Source organism: Cyprinus carpio, chromosome B20, assembly GCF_018340385.1.
Source record: "Cyprinus carpio isolate SPL01 chromosome B20, ASM1834038v1, whole genome shotgun sequence".
NCBI lineage: Eukaryota > Metazoa > Chordata > Actinopteri > Cypriniformes > Cyprinidae > Cyprinus > Cyprinus carpio.
Genome location: NC_056616.1, coordinates 22,458,113 through 22,472,703, shown reverse-complemented (window position 1 = coordinate 22,472,703; position 14,591 = coordinate 22,458,113). Strand labels below are relative to the sequence as shown.

Sequence of the window (14,591 nt, the reverse complement as noted above, 5' to 3'; positions counted from 1 at the left end):
TATATATTTTTTTTTTATAAAATTGTAGCATGAAATCATACATGCATTTTTATCTGCAGTGTAAATGTTCAGTGGAAATAAATCTCTGTACCATTAGAATTACCAAACAGAACTGGATAAACAATGACTGTTTCCAAACAGGTTTCCGTCTATGAAAAGGGGCTTAAAAGAGAATTAACTTTCAGAAATATTTTCGATTTGACTGCACTGATACTGATCTGAACTGAATAATGACACTATTTTCTTCAGAAGAGCTTTCTTCATTCCTCAATAAAGTTTATCATTATAGAGGAACTTTTGCAACATTGATACAGTTACTGAAAAAAAAACCGTGTCTAATCTGAATAATAGCACTATTGTCTTCTTTAGAGCTGCTTTATTGCTATATTCAATTTGTTTCATAACTGGTGAACTTTTTAACATTGACACTGCCATTGAACTCAATCGAATCAAACATGAATGTCTACCTGAATAATGGCATTATTATCTTATGTTGAGCCGCTTTACAGCTGAAAGGGACATAATTTTATAAGTGTTGAAATTTTACAACACTGCGTTTTTTATTTCTGTGAAGCTGCTTTGAAAAAATCTGTATTGTATAAAGCGCAATATAAATAATTGTGATTTAACTTGACAGTTTCTTTGAGGGAAAAGTCATTTTTTAAGTGTTACGTAACTTAAAACACAACACATCCAACGGCTCTGTGTGTCTAAAAATGAAAGTGGCGGATGTGAGTTCAAATATAGCATAATCTCCTTCTAAGAAAAAGGGGGTAGGGGGGGACGGCCCAGTAAATCACAATTTTCCCTGATATTTCCAAGTTTTTTCATGACTGTATTCCTCATCTAGATGAACTCCAGTAAGTGAGGTTTCAGCACATAAAACATACCAGGTGGTCCAGTGGCTCCTCTCTGTCCTTTCTCTCCGATGCCTGGACTTCCTCTGTCACCCTTTTCTCCAGCTGGTCCTAATGAAAACACACACAAACATGCCATAGCCATAGCCAAGTGTCTTACTTAAACTCTTGCAGCAAGATTCCATAAAGGGTTCCATAAAGAGCCATTCTTAAAAGAACCATTTTTTTTTTTTTTTTTTAGTGTGAAGAACATTTTTCCATAGTTAAGAACCTTTTGTGGAATGGAAAGATTCTATGAATGTTAAAGGTTCTTCATGGAACCATCAATCCCAAGAAAGAACCTTTACTTTTAAGTGTATGAGAGAGTGTTTCCTATTAATTTAGACAGCAAACCACATGGCAGCTCACTATGCATCAATTATTTGTCTTAGCATTTCTACATATACTGTACAGCGAGGGCAGTAGTCCAAACTAACCACAGTTCTTGAGGATGATTAAAATCACATGGCTGTATTTGGCACGGTTTTCTGTTTATGTTTTGGTTTGGCTGTTGTTTCAGGTACCTTGATCTCCCTGGCGACCAGGCAACCCTGGACTTCCGGGAAGGCCATTTCTGCCCATCCGACCGGGCTCTCCGCGTGGTCCCATGGGTCCAGGAGGTCCAGGGAGGCCAGCAGGCCCTGGGCTGTTGCTTTGATAGTTGCTGGGGATCTGGTTCAGCACTTCGTTGAATCGACCCATTTGTCCTGTATAATGGAAACCATGAAACAGCAGATTTGAATGAAATGTAACCCTTGGGATCATCTGAACATCATGTCTCATAACATCTTTTAGACATAAGTACACTACTGTTTGGGGTTAGAAAGAATTCAATATTTTCATTGAGCAAGGCCATGGTAAACTGATCAAAAGTGACAGTAAAGTCATCTATAATGTTACAAAAGATTCAAAAGATTTCAAAGAAATACTATTCCTATGAAATTTCTAATTATCAAAGAATTAAGAAAAAAAAAAAATCAGCGTTTCCACAAAAGTATGAAGCTGCACAATTGTTTTCAACATTGATGATAATCAGAAATGTTACTTGAGCAGCAAATCATCATATTAAAATGATTTCTGAAGATCATGTGACACCGAAGACTGGAGTAATGATGCTGAAAATTCAGCTATGATCACAGAAATAAATTACATTTTACGATATATTCACATAGAAAACAGTTCTTTTAAATTGTAATAATATTTCACTGTATTTTTTATTGAATAAAAGCAGTCCTGGTAAGCATAAGAGACTTTTGAGCAGTAGTGTATATTTGCAGTATACTTGATTGCTTAAATTGCATAAAACCTTGCATGTAGTTTTCTCGATTTGAATCGTATAAGTCGTTTTTTGTTTCAGAACAGTCTACTGGATGAAATGCATTACCATTCACGAGCTGTTCGCACACTTGTCTGGCAATAGAGCGCATCATGCTCTGGGATGCGATGTCTCCCTAGGAAGATGAATACGAGATGTTAACGTCTCCTCCACTCAAACTCTTGCGAAATGATGAAAGCAGATATTAAAATCATCACTCACTCTGTCTCCTTTGTCTCCTTTAACCCCAGCAGGTCCCTGTATGAATGAAAATCATATTTCTCTTTAAATAGACTGTGACGCATCCAAACATGAACTAAAATCACTGGCTTGCTCCTGACTTATGCCCAAAACCACACTGTGCGTTTCAGTGAGTAAATATTTAGTGAACTGAATTGCAAACAAGGTGGATCACATTAGACTATTTCCTTTCTTAACTTTTTGGATAAAAAAAGGTCAATAATAGTTTTAATATGTTTGGTGAAACTCATAGAAAGGTGCCACTTGTGTTTTGTAAGACTAAACAATTAACTATTAAAAGAAACAGATCAGATGTTTCTTCAAAAAGAAGTAAAAGTAGACTAAAAGCAAGTCACTAGTTGTTATACAGCGAGTATTCATCTGTAAAATGAATATAAACAGCAGATCAGATCATTTGATGAGAAATGCTAAAGTTCATACTGAAATTTCTGATGTGACTAAATCTTGGCAAATCTGTGCACAGTTTCAGAGATCTAGAAGTCTAGAAGAAACACAGATGAGATTACTGGGGTCTTTTTCTCAGAAGGAATATCAGCAGGAGACTTCAGCTCTCAAACAATAGATATATTAAAGAGATTTTTCTTTTCTTTTCTTTGTTGACCAATTTAGCGATTTAGTGTCAGTGCCGTTTATGTTTAAGAAAACCAAAAGGTTTCATACCGGAACACCTGTATCTCCATTCTTTCCAGGCTTTCCAGTAGGTCCCGTCATTCCAGGGGCTCCTGGGGGTCCCTGAACAAAAGAATAACAGCTCTGGTCTTCAGCAAAACAGATGTCTGCAATACAGTCTCACATCTGGGTAAAAGAAAACAAATATAACCCCCCACCCCCCAAAAGAAAAACCCAAGAACGTACCATTGGTCCTTGTGGGCCCATGGGTCCTGGGGGTCCCTCCTTCCCTGGGGGTCCCTGTGTCGATAACATACATGCATAGATCCACATAAGACTGATAACACACGTTCATATATATAAAATATTTATATAAAATATTATAATATGATTTTAATATAATGATATAATTAAAATGAAATTTGTCATTTGATTTTGGGGTGAAATATGCTTAAAAAATAAATTTTTATGAGAATTACCCTAATGAGTTGTACACTGAAAAGTCTTCACTCACCCGTATTCCAGCCGGTCCAATAGGCCCAATGGCACCAGACGGTCCCGGTGGACCTAGAGAAAGAATGGAAGAAAAAGCAAAAGCTAAAACTAACAGTCTCAGTGCCAGAGTCTCACACCAGGTTCACATTAGCACAGGTCGCTTACCTCCGACCAAACAAATCAAACTACTTTCCACAAACAATTCCCCACCAACACACAAGATATCCTTCCATTTCTTTCTTTCTTTCTTTCTTTCTTTCTTTCTTTCTTTCTTTCTTTCTTTCTTTCTTTTTGTCAATCCAGCTTCTCCTTTGATGTCTTGGCATTAGATTTACAGGGTACTTAATATATTCCAGATCCGTTTTACTGGATGTTATAAACCCTGGCTGCATTCTCTGCAAGTCATTAAATGCATGTTGTTATAGCAACTCCTCCAACATGGTCACCTGCACGGCTCAGCCCACTCTTCATTAAGAGGGATCGGATATCGCAGCCCTTCCTGGAGAATTTACAAAACCACAACAGTGAGAAAAATGTCTGCCTTCCTTTGTCTCCCTCTTTATTTGTTAATTAACTCAAATAAACTTCTCTCCTGCGTTTAGACTGCATTAGCATAACACTGCCAGGTTTTATTTTTTCACAGAAACCAGTTGCACCAGGAACCTATGCTCATTTCGTTTTTTTGATTGTAATTTATCACATAATCATAATCACCTTGTCATTCCAAATCTTCCAGGCTTTCATTAGATAAATGTTCATTGTGTTCTTTTACATAATGGCCACTGAAGCTTTCAAGTTTAAAAAAATGACAAAAACACTATAAAAAAAAGGCCATATGTCTTTGGGAACAGAAATTAAAGTTTTTATTTGCCAAAAATATTACCCTCCCTCTGTAGCTGTCAAGTCTTATGTAAATAGGGATTAATTCAGTCACAAAGTTATCATTCGGCTTCTGTTCGGCTCCTGAATACAAAGCACAATTTGTGTGGATTTTTATGGTGTCTTTAAAAAAAAAAAAAAAATCAATAAACTCATACAGTTTCAGAAAGACATGTAAAGATGCCAGAATGTATTATTATTATTATTATATGAAATTATAAATATATACAAAATTATTATAAAACCTAATAATATATATTTTTTTTAAATCAGCATAATTAAATATACTACAGCTATACAAGATTTATGCACATAATTATACTTTACGAATGTATTAAATGTATGTATGTATGTATATATATATATATATATATATATATATATATATATATATATATATATATATATATATTTACATTTATTTTTATTTCATATATTATTTTATATAAATTATATATTAACATATTTTGTATTCACATTGCATAAAAAATCTTAATGGTCCTAAAACTTTTGACTTCATACAAAACTTTTAATTATGTCATTAAATCACTTGCTTTGCCGCTATCACTTCTATTTGTATAGTAATTTATTCGGTTATATAATACGTTATCTTTGGCTTCAGATTTGAATACAGCACACAAGTCGTATGGACTTTTATGACACTTTTTATGGTGTCTTTTGCTTTTTAATCAAAGCATGAAAGATTCTGCAAAACATCTCCTGTTGCGTTGCATGAAAGAAACACAGTTTTGGAAGAACATGAGAGTGAGTAAATGATGCCATAAAGTTCATTTTCAATATATAGTGCAACCCAAACCAATTCTGGTGTTTGTCTTGTATAAGATATTACAAACTATGTCTACAAAACCACCACCAAAATCAATCTCAAGATCCTCTTCACTAGCTCCACACATGCTCTAAACAGTCCAACAAAAAGAACAGGAGAGTTTAATGGGGAACCACAAAGTGGCACTGATTAGGACTCGACCCACATGTTATCTTGTGGCGTGATCTACAACTATTGTTCAGCGCTGCCTCCCAGCCATCCCCCTTCCTGAGTTATGATCTAACGTTTGCCACATGGAGCTCATCCAGAGAGGTAGCGCGGGCTGCGGAGAGCAAATAATCCTCCCATTTCCCCCCTAAGACTCGGGCTGATCTCCAGAGCAACACTTACTTTCTGTCCAGGTAAGCCAGCGTCGCCTGGATCCCCCTTTGGACCTGGACGACCCTGTGTGGAGAAAATAAAAGGAGATAGACCTGTCAAAAGAGCGCCCAAAGCTTTGGTAAAGCGCTTCAGCGTGATCCAAAGAAAAAATAAACACATATATCAGTTCAGAGAACATAGACAAGAGGGAAAACAAGATATCTAGAGTCTGTCTGTGCAAAAGTCACTGCCATCATACTGCAGTATTGTGGGTAGTTTTAGGGTGTTGCTATATGCTTGCTATGGTTTTCTGGGTGATTGTTAAATCCAAAACTTTAGGTATGGCTTTAACGTGTGTTTACAGCAAGGACAATAACAATAAAGATTAAAAACAAATTCGAAATTTTTAGTTTCGAAAAGTTTTAAAAAGCATTCCAGTTCTATGAGAACAGACCTTGGTCAGGGTGATGCCATATTTAATTTTTGACAGGAATGAAAACGAGGCTGCGAGGGATTGAAGTTCAACACCATACCGATTGTTCAGATGACGGAATGTCCAGGAAATGTGAAAAACTCCATTAAACAGTTGTGAGTTGTGGAAATGGCGTGATCTAGGGTGTTTACACAGTGTGTACCATCGTAAAGACTGTAGGTCTATTCCTCACACCCTCATTTACACCTGTGTTACATTCAATATGGTGTCTAACCTGATTAAGGTCTATAGAAAAGAAAAGTCCATACCACAACTATAATGATAACAACACATAGGAATTAAGCCAATCAGAATTAACTTAACACAAAAGTGTTAATAATAGCAGGCAACAAAACTGCAGCATGTGCTCTTAATAAACAGAATGTTATCGTTTGTTGGTATGGATGCTAATATAGCTTATATTGTTATTGTTATAGAGGTCCCTTCCAAATGAAGCAGCTTTAAATGGTTAAACATAGCACATTCAAGTTGTAAAAGTTGAACAAACTTGAATCTAAAGTGAAATCCACACGGTGAGATGTCACATGTTGTGGATTGCTAGTGAGATTACTGCATTTTGCCTGATGTACATCTGATCACTTAGTAAAACATCAGCACTGGGGCTGCGCAATAGTGGAAAAAAACAGACATTGCAATATTTGTTTTTCTGTGATATATAGTGTATTAGCGATAATAGTGATTTTGTTGTAATACAAAATAAAAATAATACAAAAGCTGAAAAATTGCTTTTTACACTGAAGTGCAAACCATCTTTTCAGTTCCAATTGTTTGTGATCCACTCAATGACTATAAAATAATGATTTTATAGTAAAAAAAAAAAAATTTAATTAAAATAAACAAGCGACAATATTACTGTACCTAAAATATTAAATTTACAGTAGTAGTCAATAAAAATATACTGAAGTAATTAACGTCTAACTTCTATGATATCTTATGTTTTAATTTCTTAAACCATCAAGATTTTATTTTTTTTCAATTTGAGAATTGCAATATTGCATTATCAGTTTTATACAGTATATATTTATGTATGTATGTATCATGCAGTCCTCTCTTTAAGCCACATGATTTGAGGAATCAGAGCGAGTTACACACTGATGTTTAATACTTAGACTTATTGGTTTGTTTCAAACCTTTAACCCCATGTATGAGCGATAGTAATAGTGCTGCTTGCAAACAGCACTAAAACGCAACAGCTGAAATGGAGAGGGGAATAAATCCAGTGAGATTTGTGTGCTAGCAGCAGGATCAGGCAGTTTAAAGTGCTCTGATGTGCGTAAAGCCCCCAGACACGCAGGAATGCTGAATCCAGCGCTCGCTGCCATAATTATGCCTCCGCTACAACTCCGGGGATAATAAATAACCTGAATAATCCCTGTTTGGTGTGAGGAAGGATTTACAACCAGCTACTGACTTCTGAATGTGTGAGGAGACAATGGATGCATGGTGAAAACTGAGATGGACTTACAGCCTCGCCAGGGATGGAGCGCCCACTAGGGCCCTGTGGTCCTGGAGGGCCCATCGGACCAGGCAAACCCATCTCTCCACGTGGGCCCAACGGACCCTGCAGGAACAAACACAGTCAATGTATGAAGATGTCAACGTTCAATCCTGTAGATAAACTTGATGAATTATCTGTAATGTACAGGTTAAGACCATTCTGACTTAACAGAGAAGGATAAGCAGATTACTCACGGCTTGACCAGGTTCTCCTCTTTCCCCTCGTGGTCCTTTACTTCCAGGTGCACCCTGGGAAAGGAAGAAAATGTGTGGAGAAATGACAGAGAAAATAGTCCTGATATCAGTCCAATCAATAAGAACATAACGCTAACTATGAATTCAAATTTTGACTACACCTGAATTAATATTAATTAAAATCAGAAATCTCCACTTCCGTAGCGCTTACATACATACAACGTTACAGTTTTATTCTTGACTATATTCGGGAGGTTTTTACAGAAGAGTTTGTTGATGAAACACTTCAAACAAAACTATATTAATAATATTTTCACATTAAATTTTCCTATAAATTTCAAACCTTTTACTGTCAATCTTTATTAGCACACTTCAGTTGACTTACCACTGGCCCTTGAGGCCCCTGGGGCCCATTACTGTCTGAGGTGCATGTGCAGGCATTGGGAAGAGGTGGACATTTGGATTCATCTCTCTGAATGACAGAAGAAAGAAAAATATAAGAACAAATGGTAGAATAAGCAACAACATCAGTGACCATCAACCATCTAAAAACTATTTCCTGATATATGTGGATTGTGTGAATGTTTAGCTCATGGACAAATTAAAATGCAGTTTATCATCATGCAAAAATTAAGCTTTTCAGGTTATGTTGAAACACTAAATATAATGGCAGAAGATAAGAAATCAAGAAGTCGACATCATTATCACAAAGATAAAATGTGTGCAAAAAGGTAAATAAGGTGTTTGTTTGTTTGTTGTTTGTTTGTTTTATTAGCTTTGGTCGCATGTATGTAGCCATTGTATTTATTATTGGAGGAACCAAATCATGGTTAAAAAAATAAAGAGAAATACAGAGGTGTCTTGCTTCTGGTCGATCATTCAAAATTTGCAAGTGATCCAATGCTTGCATTTTTTGAGATAACTGGCTGGTTTTAGTTAAACAAATAAAACTCACTAGTAGCCTCTCTGGATACCTACTGTAGTTTCCAAATTACATGTTTTATAACAACACCTTTTTGCCATCATTTTGTGAATTCAGCCGAAAAAAGAGATTTGCCCATCACAAGTAGTTCAGTTAGTTTGACAGACAAAATGAAAATGCTTAGCACAGCAATTGGTTATTTGAGCTAAAAGTCATTTATCTGTCATAAGGTCGAATGTCACTGTAGCTTTGACTTTGAGCGAGGCTTAATAGCCGTAACAATTACTATAATAAGTACACTGCATATCACCTTGGATCTTGGATGTAATCTCAACTATGGCAAAGTTTTGGAAAGCTGTCATTTCTTCCACATAAATCTTTGTCTTTGTTTCTGTATCCTTTGGCTTTGGGTGTGAGGACAGGCCACATAGCTACAACACGGCTAATTAAAACCTCTTGTGTTTTGACTGTCAGAAGTACCATAAGCAGAATAATATTTTTCTTATGGAAGACGGAGTTTGGACACAGCTGCTCTCATGGTTTGCATTAATAGGCACATATAGTGATTGTGTGAAGGCACTTGAATTCAACAATTTCACACTTCACAACTAAGAACCGCAAGTGAATGACAGTCAAACATCTCTTTTAAAACCCATGTGCTGTTGACAAACCAAATAAAATGGAAGAGCGCACAACGAGAGATCAAAGAAAGGAAATGCTCTAACAATAGCGAGCAGCTTGGCCAAGCACAGATTAAATGTCATGTTTGAATGTGTTCGACGGGGACGCATCAGAAACATATGGAATTGTATGACAGATCCGTCTGGGTGGATGAAGGAGGAGGAGGTGATGTAGGAGGTGTGCGTGAGAGTCGATTGACTTGTTATTTGTTTTCAATCCAAAGTGACTAAACAGCAACCCCTCTGGAGCAGTCTGGGGTTAAAAGCCACAGTGATCAAAGGCACGGGGTCGGATGTAAACAGTGTGGGTCATGGGTCATCCGTACCTGAAATTTAACCCAGCATTTGTGTTCTTCACCTTTGTGTAACCCTGGCTAGGTTTGCAACAGCTGTTCATAAGTTCTTAAATAAATTGGGAAATCCACACTAGAGGCTATTTTTCAAAGATCACTGGAGTATGTTTTACTAGAAAATCTGATTTCATTCTTTCTACTTCAAAATTATCATGAATTATTTGTGAATTTTACTAGCCACTTCTGTGTAGAATTAGTTTCCAAACCAATTATACTAGCCTGGTTGCACCATTTGATGTCATAATGCTGAATGTAGCTAGTAGGTCGAAAGCTCGTGGAATATGACAATTACTCTAAGTGATTCATTCGAATAGATTTCCATTGAAATGCACACACATATTAAAGTTCATAATTTATGTTCAAATAACATTCAGAAATTGTATCTGAAACTAATAAGGATTGAAAAATATTGATATATAGCATAAGAAATGACAATTATTTATTCTGATTTTATTTGACACGTACAACACTGATCGATCCACATATAGGCACACTGTTAAGATCTGGGCTGCATTTCCCAAAAGCTTCATAAGCCTAAGAAGCTCGTACGACTGATCTTAATATTATGGTCTGTTTCCCAAAAGCATCGTGACTTAAGTAGCACTTGAACATCATCGTAGATCTACGAGTGCTCTGGAGTAATCGTAAAGTGCTAAGTGCATGGTAAGAAGTGCATTTCTGCGGTCACCTGCAGGACAATCGGCCTTTAACTTTATTCAAGTGCAATGTGATTAAAAGGATTTGATTGTAATGAATCAATGAATGAATTTATAAATGAATTAATTAAAAACACAAATACACAACTAAATGAAATGACTGAACAAAAAATGAATAAAAGAAGTATAGGAAATATGTTTCAAAGACTGGGGGAAATCTGTCATTGACTTACTGAAGTGCACAAGTAATGGACCCGGAAATAACGTCTCTATATTGATATTACTATAATATATATTTTTATATATACATTGTGGATATACATTATCCTGCTTATTACACGGCTACTTGCCACATAAGTAAATAATTAGATGCAAAATATTGATTTGAGTTGAAATATTTGAACACAAAGCTTCCGTGAAGACAGCAGTTGTGAGCAAGTGGCAATTCAAACTAAACGGACATTTAAGGGAAACGGTGCAGGAAAACAACGTATTACACAACATTTCACCACAAAATAATTAAGGCAATAAAAAAATTAAGACAAAAATGTTTTAAAATCTTACAAGTTTGTTAGTTCTCTTATAATCCATTACAGCGTACAAAACAATCGTAACAAAACGGCAGCAGCTGCATCTGTATGAAACGAGAGTGAGTCCGCGATACCAGGATGACATAATTAAACAATTGTACACCATTTTGAATCGAGTTTTAATATTTTATTAGCTAAACAAACGCAAAGCTTTCCCCAAGACAAAAATAGTTCAAGCAAGAGTACAGCGCCGACTGCTGTTACCCGGATGAGCCCGTGTTATTAGCTTTTACAGGTTGTTATCCAGGGATAACATACCTCGGAATGTCGCAACTGACCAATCAGAATCACGTATTCCACAGAGCCATGTAATAAATATTATTATATAAATATAATATAATATAATATTATAGTTATTATATCCGCATTGTCTGGAACGCAGCATTAGGTTAACATTTCAATAAACGAGTGTGTACTACAGTTATGAGCCATTCTATAAGGTGACATTTCAGCACTTGACAAACGGATAGCAACTCCTAAGTAGCACTTAAAGCAGGGCTACGTGCGATTGTGTTAAGTGCATTTTTGGGAAACGCACGTGAAACAATATTGAACGGTCGTAAAATGATTCGTAGAAAACGCTCTTAAGCGCTAAGATCAATCGTTATCGGGAAACCCGGCCCAGGTTTGTGTTGAAAAGCTGCCAACAATGTGATTTATTCACATAATGTTATGTCTTTTAAAATGTAGATGAGTGTATATGTCACCATTATCATATATGTCAAAAGGACTGGCATGTAAAAAAAAGAGCCTATTGATAAAATTCAGTCAAACTGCTATTTTATTACAGTCATTACTCCTGGTCGGAGACTTTGGTAAATATTTAGTTTATACTGTACATAGAGTAATGTGACAACTTCAAAAGTTTATTGGTGCAATACTAAAATATTTAGTAGCGTCAAAACTAAGTTGTAGCTTATGCACAGCTGGTGTGACCGGCAACTGATCTCTAGAAGCTTTCTTAAAGTTTTCTCTTACCATTGAAGGAAGGTCACAACATCTGTCCCTGCTGGTCCAGCCGAGACTGCACACAATGTCAAACATCTGGAGCTGAAACTGCCCAACCAGAGAGAAAAAGGATGTTACACGTGTCTTTGATAAAAGCTCGCATTTTCAAGTATGGGGCTCAGACGCCCATTAACAGGATCCAGGCTGAAAAGAGCGAGAGCGGTGACCTCACGCTCAATGTGTGATAACAAAAGTTTGTTTTTGTACCAAGGTGCTCTTAAAAATAAAGGCTCCTTATTGGCATTGATGGTTTCATGAAGAACCGTTAACATCCATTGAATCTTTCCATTGCAAAAAAGGAAAGATTCATTTAGATTATCAAAATGTTCTTCCAACAAAGAAAGAAATGGTTCTTTTAAGAATTGTTCACTGAAAGGTTCTTTGGAGAATCAAAAATGGTTCTTCAATGGCTTTCGCTGTGAAAACCCATTTTTGGAAACCTTTATTTCTAAGAGAGCAAAGTGTTCAGTGTTTTCGGGTTTGAGCTCACTGTTGCCGATTCTCCTTTAGATCCGATAGATTTGGACATCTTTCCAAGCACTTGAAATCCATCCATCGATGTGTTTCCGGCTGGTTTAATCTCCTTCTCAGCCACTTCCTGGCAGTCCAGGTTCAGTTTGACGCTCTTGGAAGATACCAGGATGTGGAGCTGGAATAAAAGAAGACAGTTAGATATTCAAGCTTATAACAGACTCATGGGTCATTTTAAAGGAAGAACTTGCGTTCATCTTCAGCAAAGTCATTAAATAAGTCTCAGTTGGCAGTTTTCTGCTGTTGTTTTAAACTCTAAGAGCTTCAGGCCTTAATTAGGGATTTCTGGGAGTCTCTCTGTTCAAAGGGAGTGTTCTGGCCAGAGGCGCATATAAAAACCAGCAAGGTCCTTCAACACCAAATTCATCCTGACACACTCAAGGCGATGATAACAGCGAGTCCATTAAAAAATATTTTTACAGAGAATTTGGGAAAAATTGACAGCAGCAAACAAGAGTGTAAACTACATACATCATCACATATGACAGTGGGACTGTCAAACCATCCAGCCGATTTTGCCACTTCCTCTACAGATCGAGGGCAAATTACATTTACATTTAGTCATTTAGCAGACGCTTTTATCCAAAGCAACTTACAAAGTAGAAGCAATCAGATCAACGAGAGAGCAACAACATACAAGTGCTGTGATAAGTCTCAGTTAGTCTAGCACAGTGCACATAGCAAGGTTTTATTTTATTATTATAATTTTTTTTATAAATAATTAAATGCACTAAATAGTTGAACTTCTTTCAGCGTGGATGTATACTAAACTGGTAAACAGTATTTGACACTTTTCAGAGCAAAAATGCCTCCAATCTATGCAAATGAGGCTCAAAATAGCATACTTTTCTCACTACAAACTTACAAAGGATTTCTATTTCAAATAAATGCTGTTCATTTGAACTTTCTATTCAAAAAATCCTTAAAAAATAATCATGGTTTCCACAAAAATACAAATTGTATTCAACTTTGATAATAATAACAAATGTTTCTTGAGCAGCAAATCAGCATATTAGAATGATTTCTGAAGATCATGTGACACTGAAGACTGGAGTATTGATGCTGAAAATTCAGCTTTGCATCACAAAAATAAATTACATTTTTAAATATATTCAAATAGAAAACAGTTCTTTTAAGTTGAAATAATATTTCATAATATTACTGTTTTTACTGCATTTTTGATGCTGAGCAGAAGAGACTTTTTTCCAAACTTCTGAGTGGTAGTGTACTTTTACTCTTCTTAATCTTCCTCAATTCTGAGGAACTTACTGTTCACATGTACCAAATCCAACAGTGAAGGTACCAAACAAGGTTGTACAAAATGGTTTGTACAAAACTACTTGGCCTAGGATCATCTGATTCGTCAGTCATGTTAATTGTGTTGCTCAGGCTGGATGTCATGTGTTTGGTCCTGTAATTGCAGGTTGGCGCTGTATTTCTTACTGAATTGCCCCCTCAGAGTTGTTTCAGCTCTCTGATCTACCAAATCAATGTACACTGATATTCCCTGTTCACTCAAGTGCATGATGAAGTTGTTTCTCCATATGTCATGGACCGTCGGGCTGCCAAATCTTAAACACCAGCTGAACGCTGCGATGTAATCACATTTCTCCACCGCAAGCTAATGGAGGAGCTCAAAGCAGGACTGATGCTATGGATCAGGAATGGATTGGAAATTTGCGGTCAGCAAATAGAGGGGATGCGATTCTGATCTGACCGCAGAGGATTGGTCAGTATCAGTAAACATGCTGCAGGCCTGAGATACACTGAAGTTTACCTCACTATTGGGCTAAACAAAGCGAAAAAGACATGATATTCATTAGAACGATGGAGTTATTGTTACGGAGCCAGACCACCATCTTTCTGTGAGCGCTTAAACCAGTTTTCTTTCAAGTCTGGTCACAAACTGCCTATCAAACCTTGTCAATGTCAAACCTCACATGACATCACTAGACATCTACACAAATGTGGTATGTATTATCTAAAGCTGTTCCTGTGGTAAATGATTGTTTTCTGTTAAGCCTGGAGGTCCCCAGGTTCTTCTGTTCTCAATTATTATATTCC

The 14,591-nt window shown here is 36.4% G+C and overlaps 1 protein-coding gene across 5 annotated transcripts in view; it reads right to left on the bottom strand.

Moving 5' to 3' along the window:
• The window catches only part of LOC109113087 (collagen alpha-1(XII) chain-like), a 70,836-nt gene that overhangs the window by 3,315 nt on the left and 52,930 nt on the right, over positions 1–14,591 (bottom strand). For 4 of the 5 annotated variants that reach the window (XM_042747044.1, XM_042747042.1, XM_042747043.1 and 1 more), the window contains 13 exons: positions 12,487–12,645; positions 11,967–12,044; positions 8,173–8,259; positions 7,788–7,841; positions 7,561–7,656; positions 5,634–5,686; positions 3,596–3,650; positions 3,328–3,381; positions 3,133–3,204; positions 2,434–2,469; positions 2,281–2,347; positions 1,421–1,603; positions 891–968 (listed from right to left, as the gene is read on the bottom strand). In XM_042747044.1, the coding sequence (XP_042602978.1) occupies positions 891–968; positions 1,421–1,603; positions 2,281–2,347; positions 2,434–2,469; positions 3,133–3,204; positions 3,328–3,381; positions 3,596–3,650; positions 5,634–5,686; positions 7,561–7,656; positions 7,788–7,841; positions 8,173–8,259; positions 11,967–12,044; positions 12,487–12,645 (1,072 nt within the window). Of the gene's footprint in view, positions 1–890; positions 969–1,420; positions 1,604–2,280; positions 2,348–2,433; positions 2,470–3,132; positions 3,205–3,327; positions 3,382–3,595; positions 3,651–5,631; positions 5,687–7,560; positions 7,657–7,787; positions 7,842–8,172; positions 8,260–11,966; positions 12,045–12,486; positions 12,646–14,591 lie in introns of all 5 variants that reach the window. The other variant, XM_042747040.1, reaches the window with a different exon arrangement.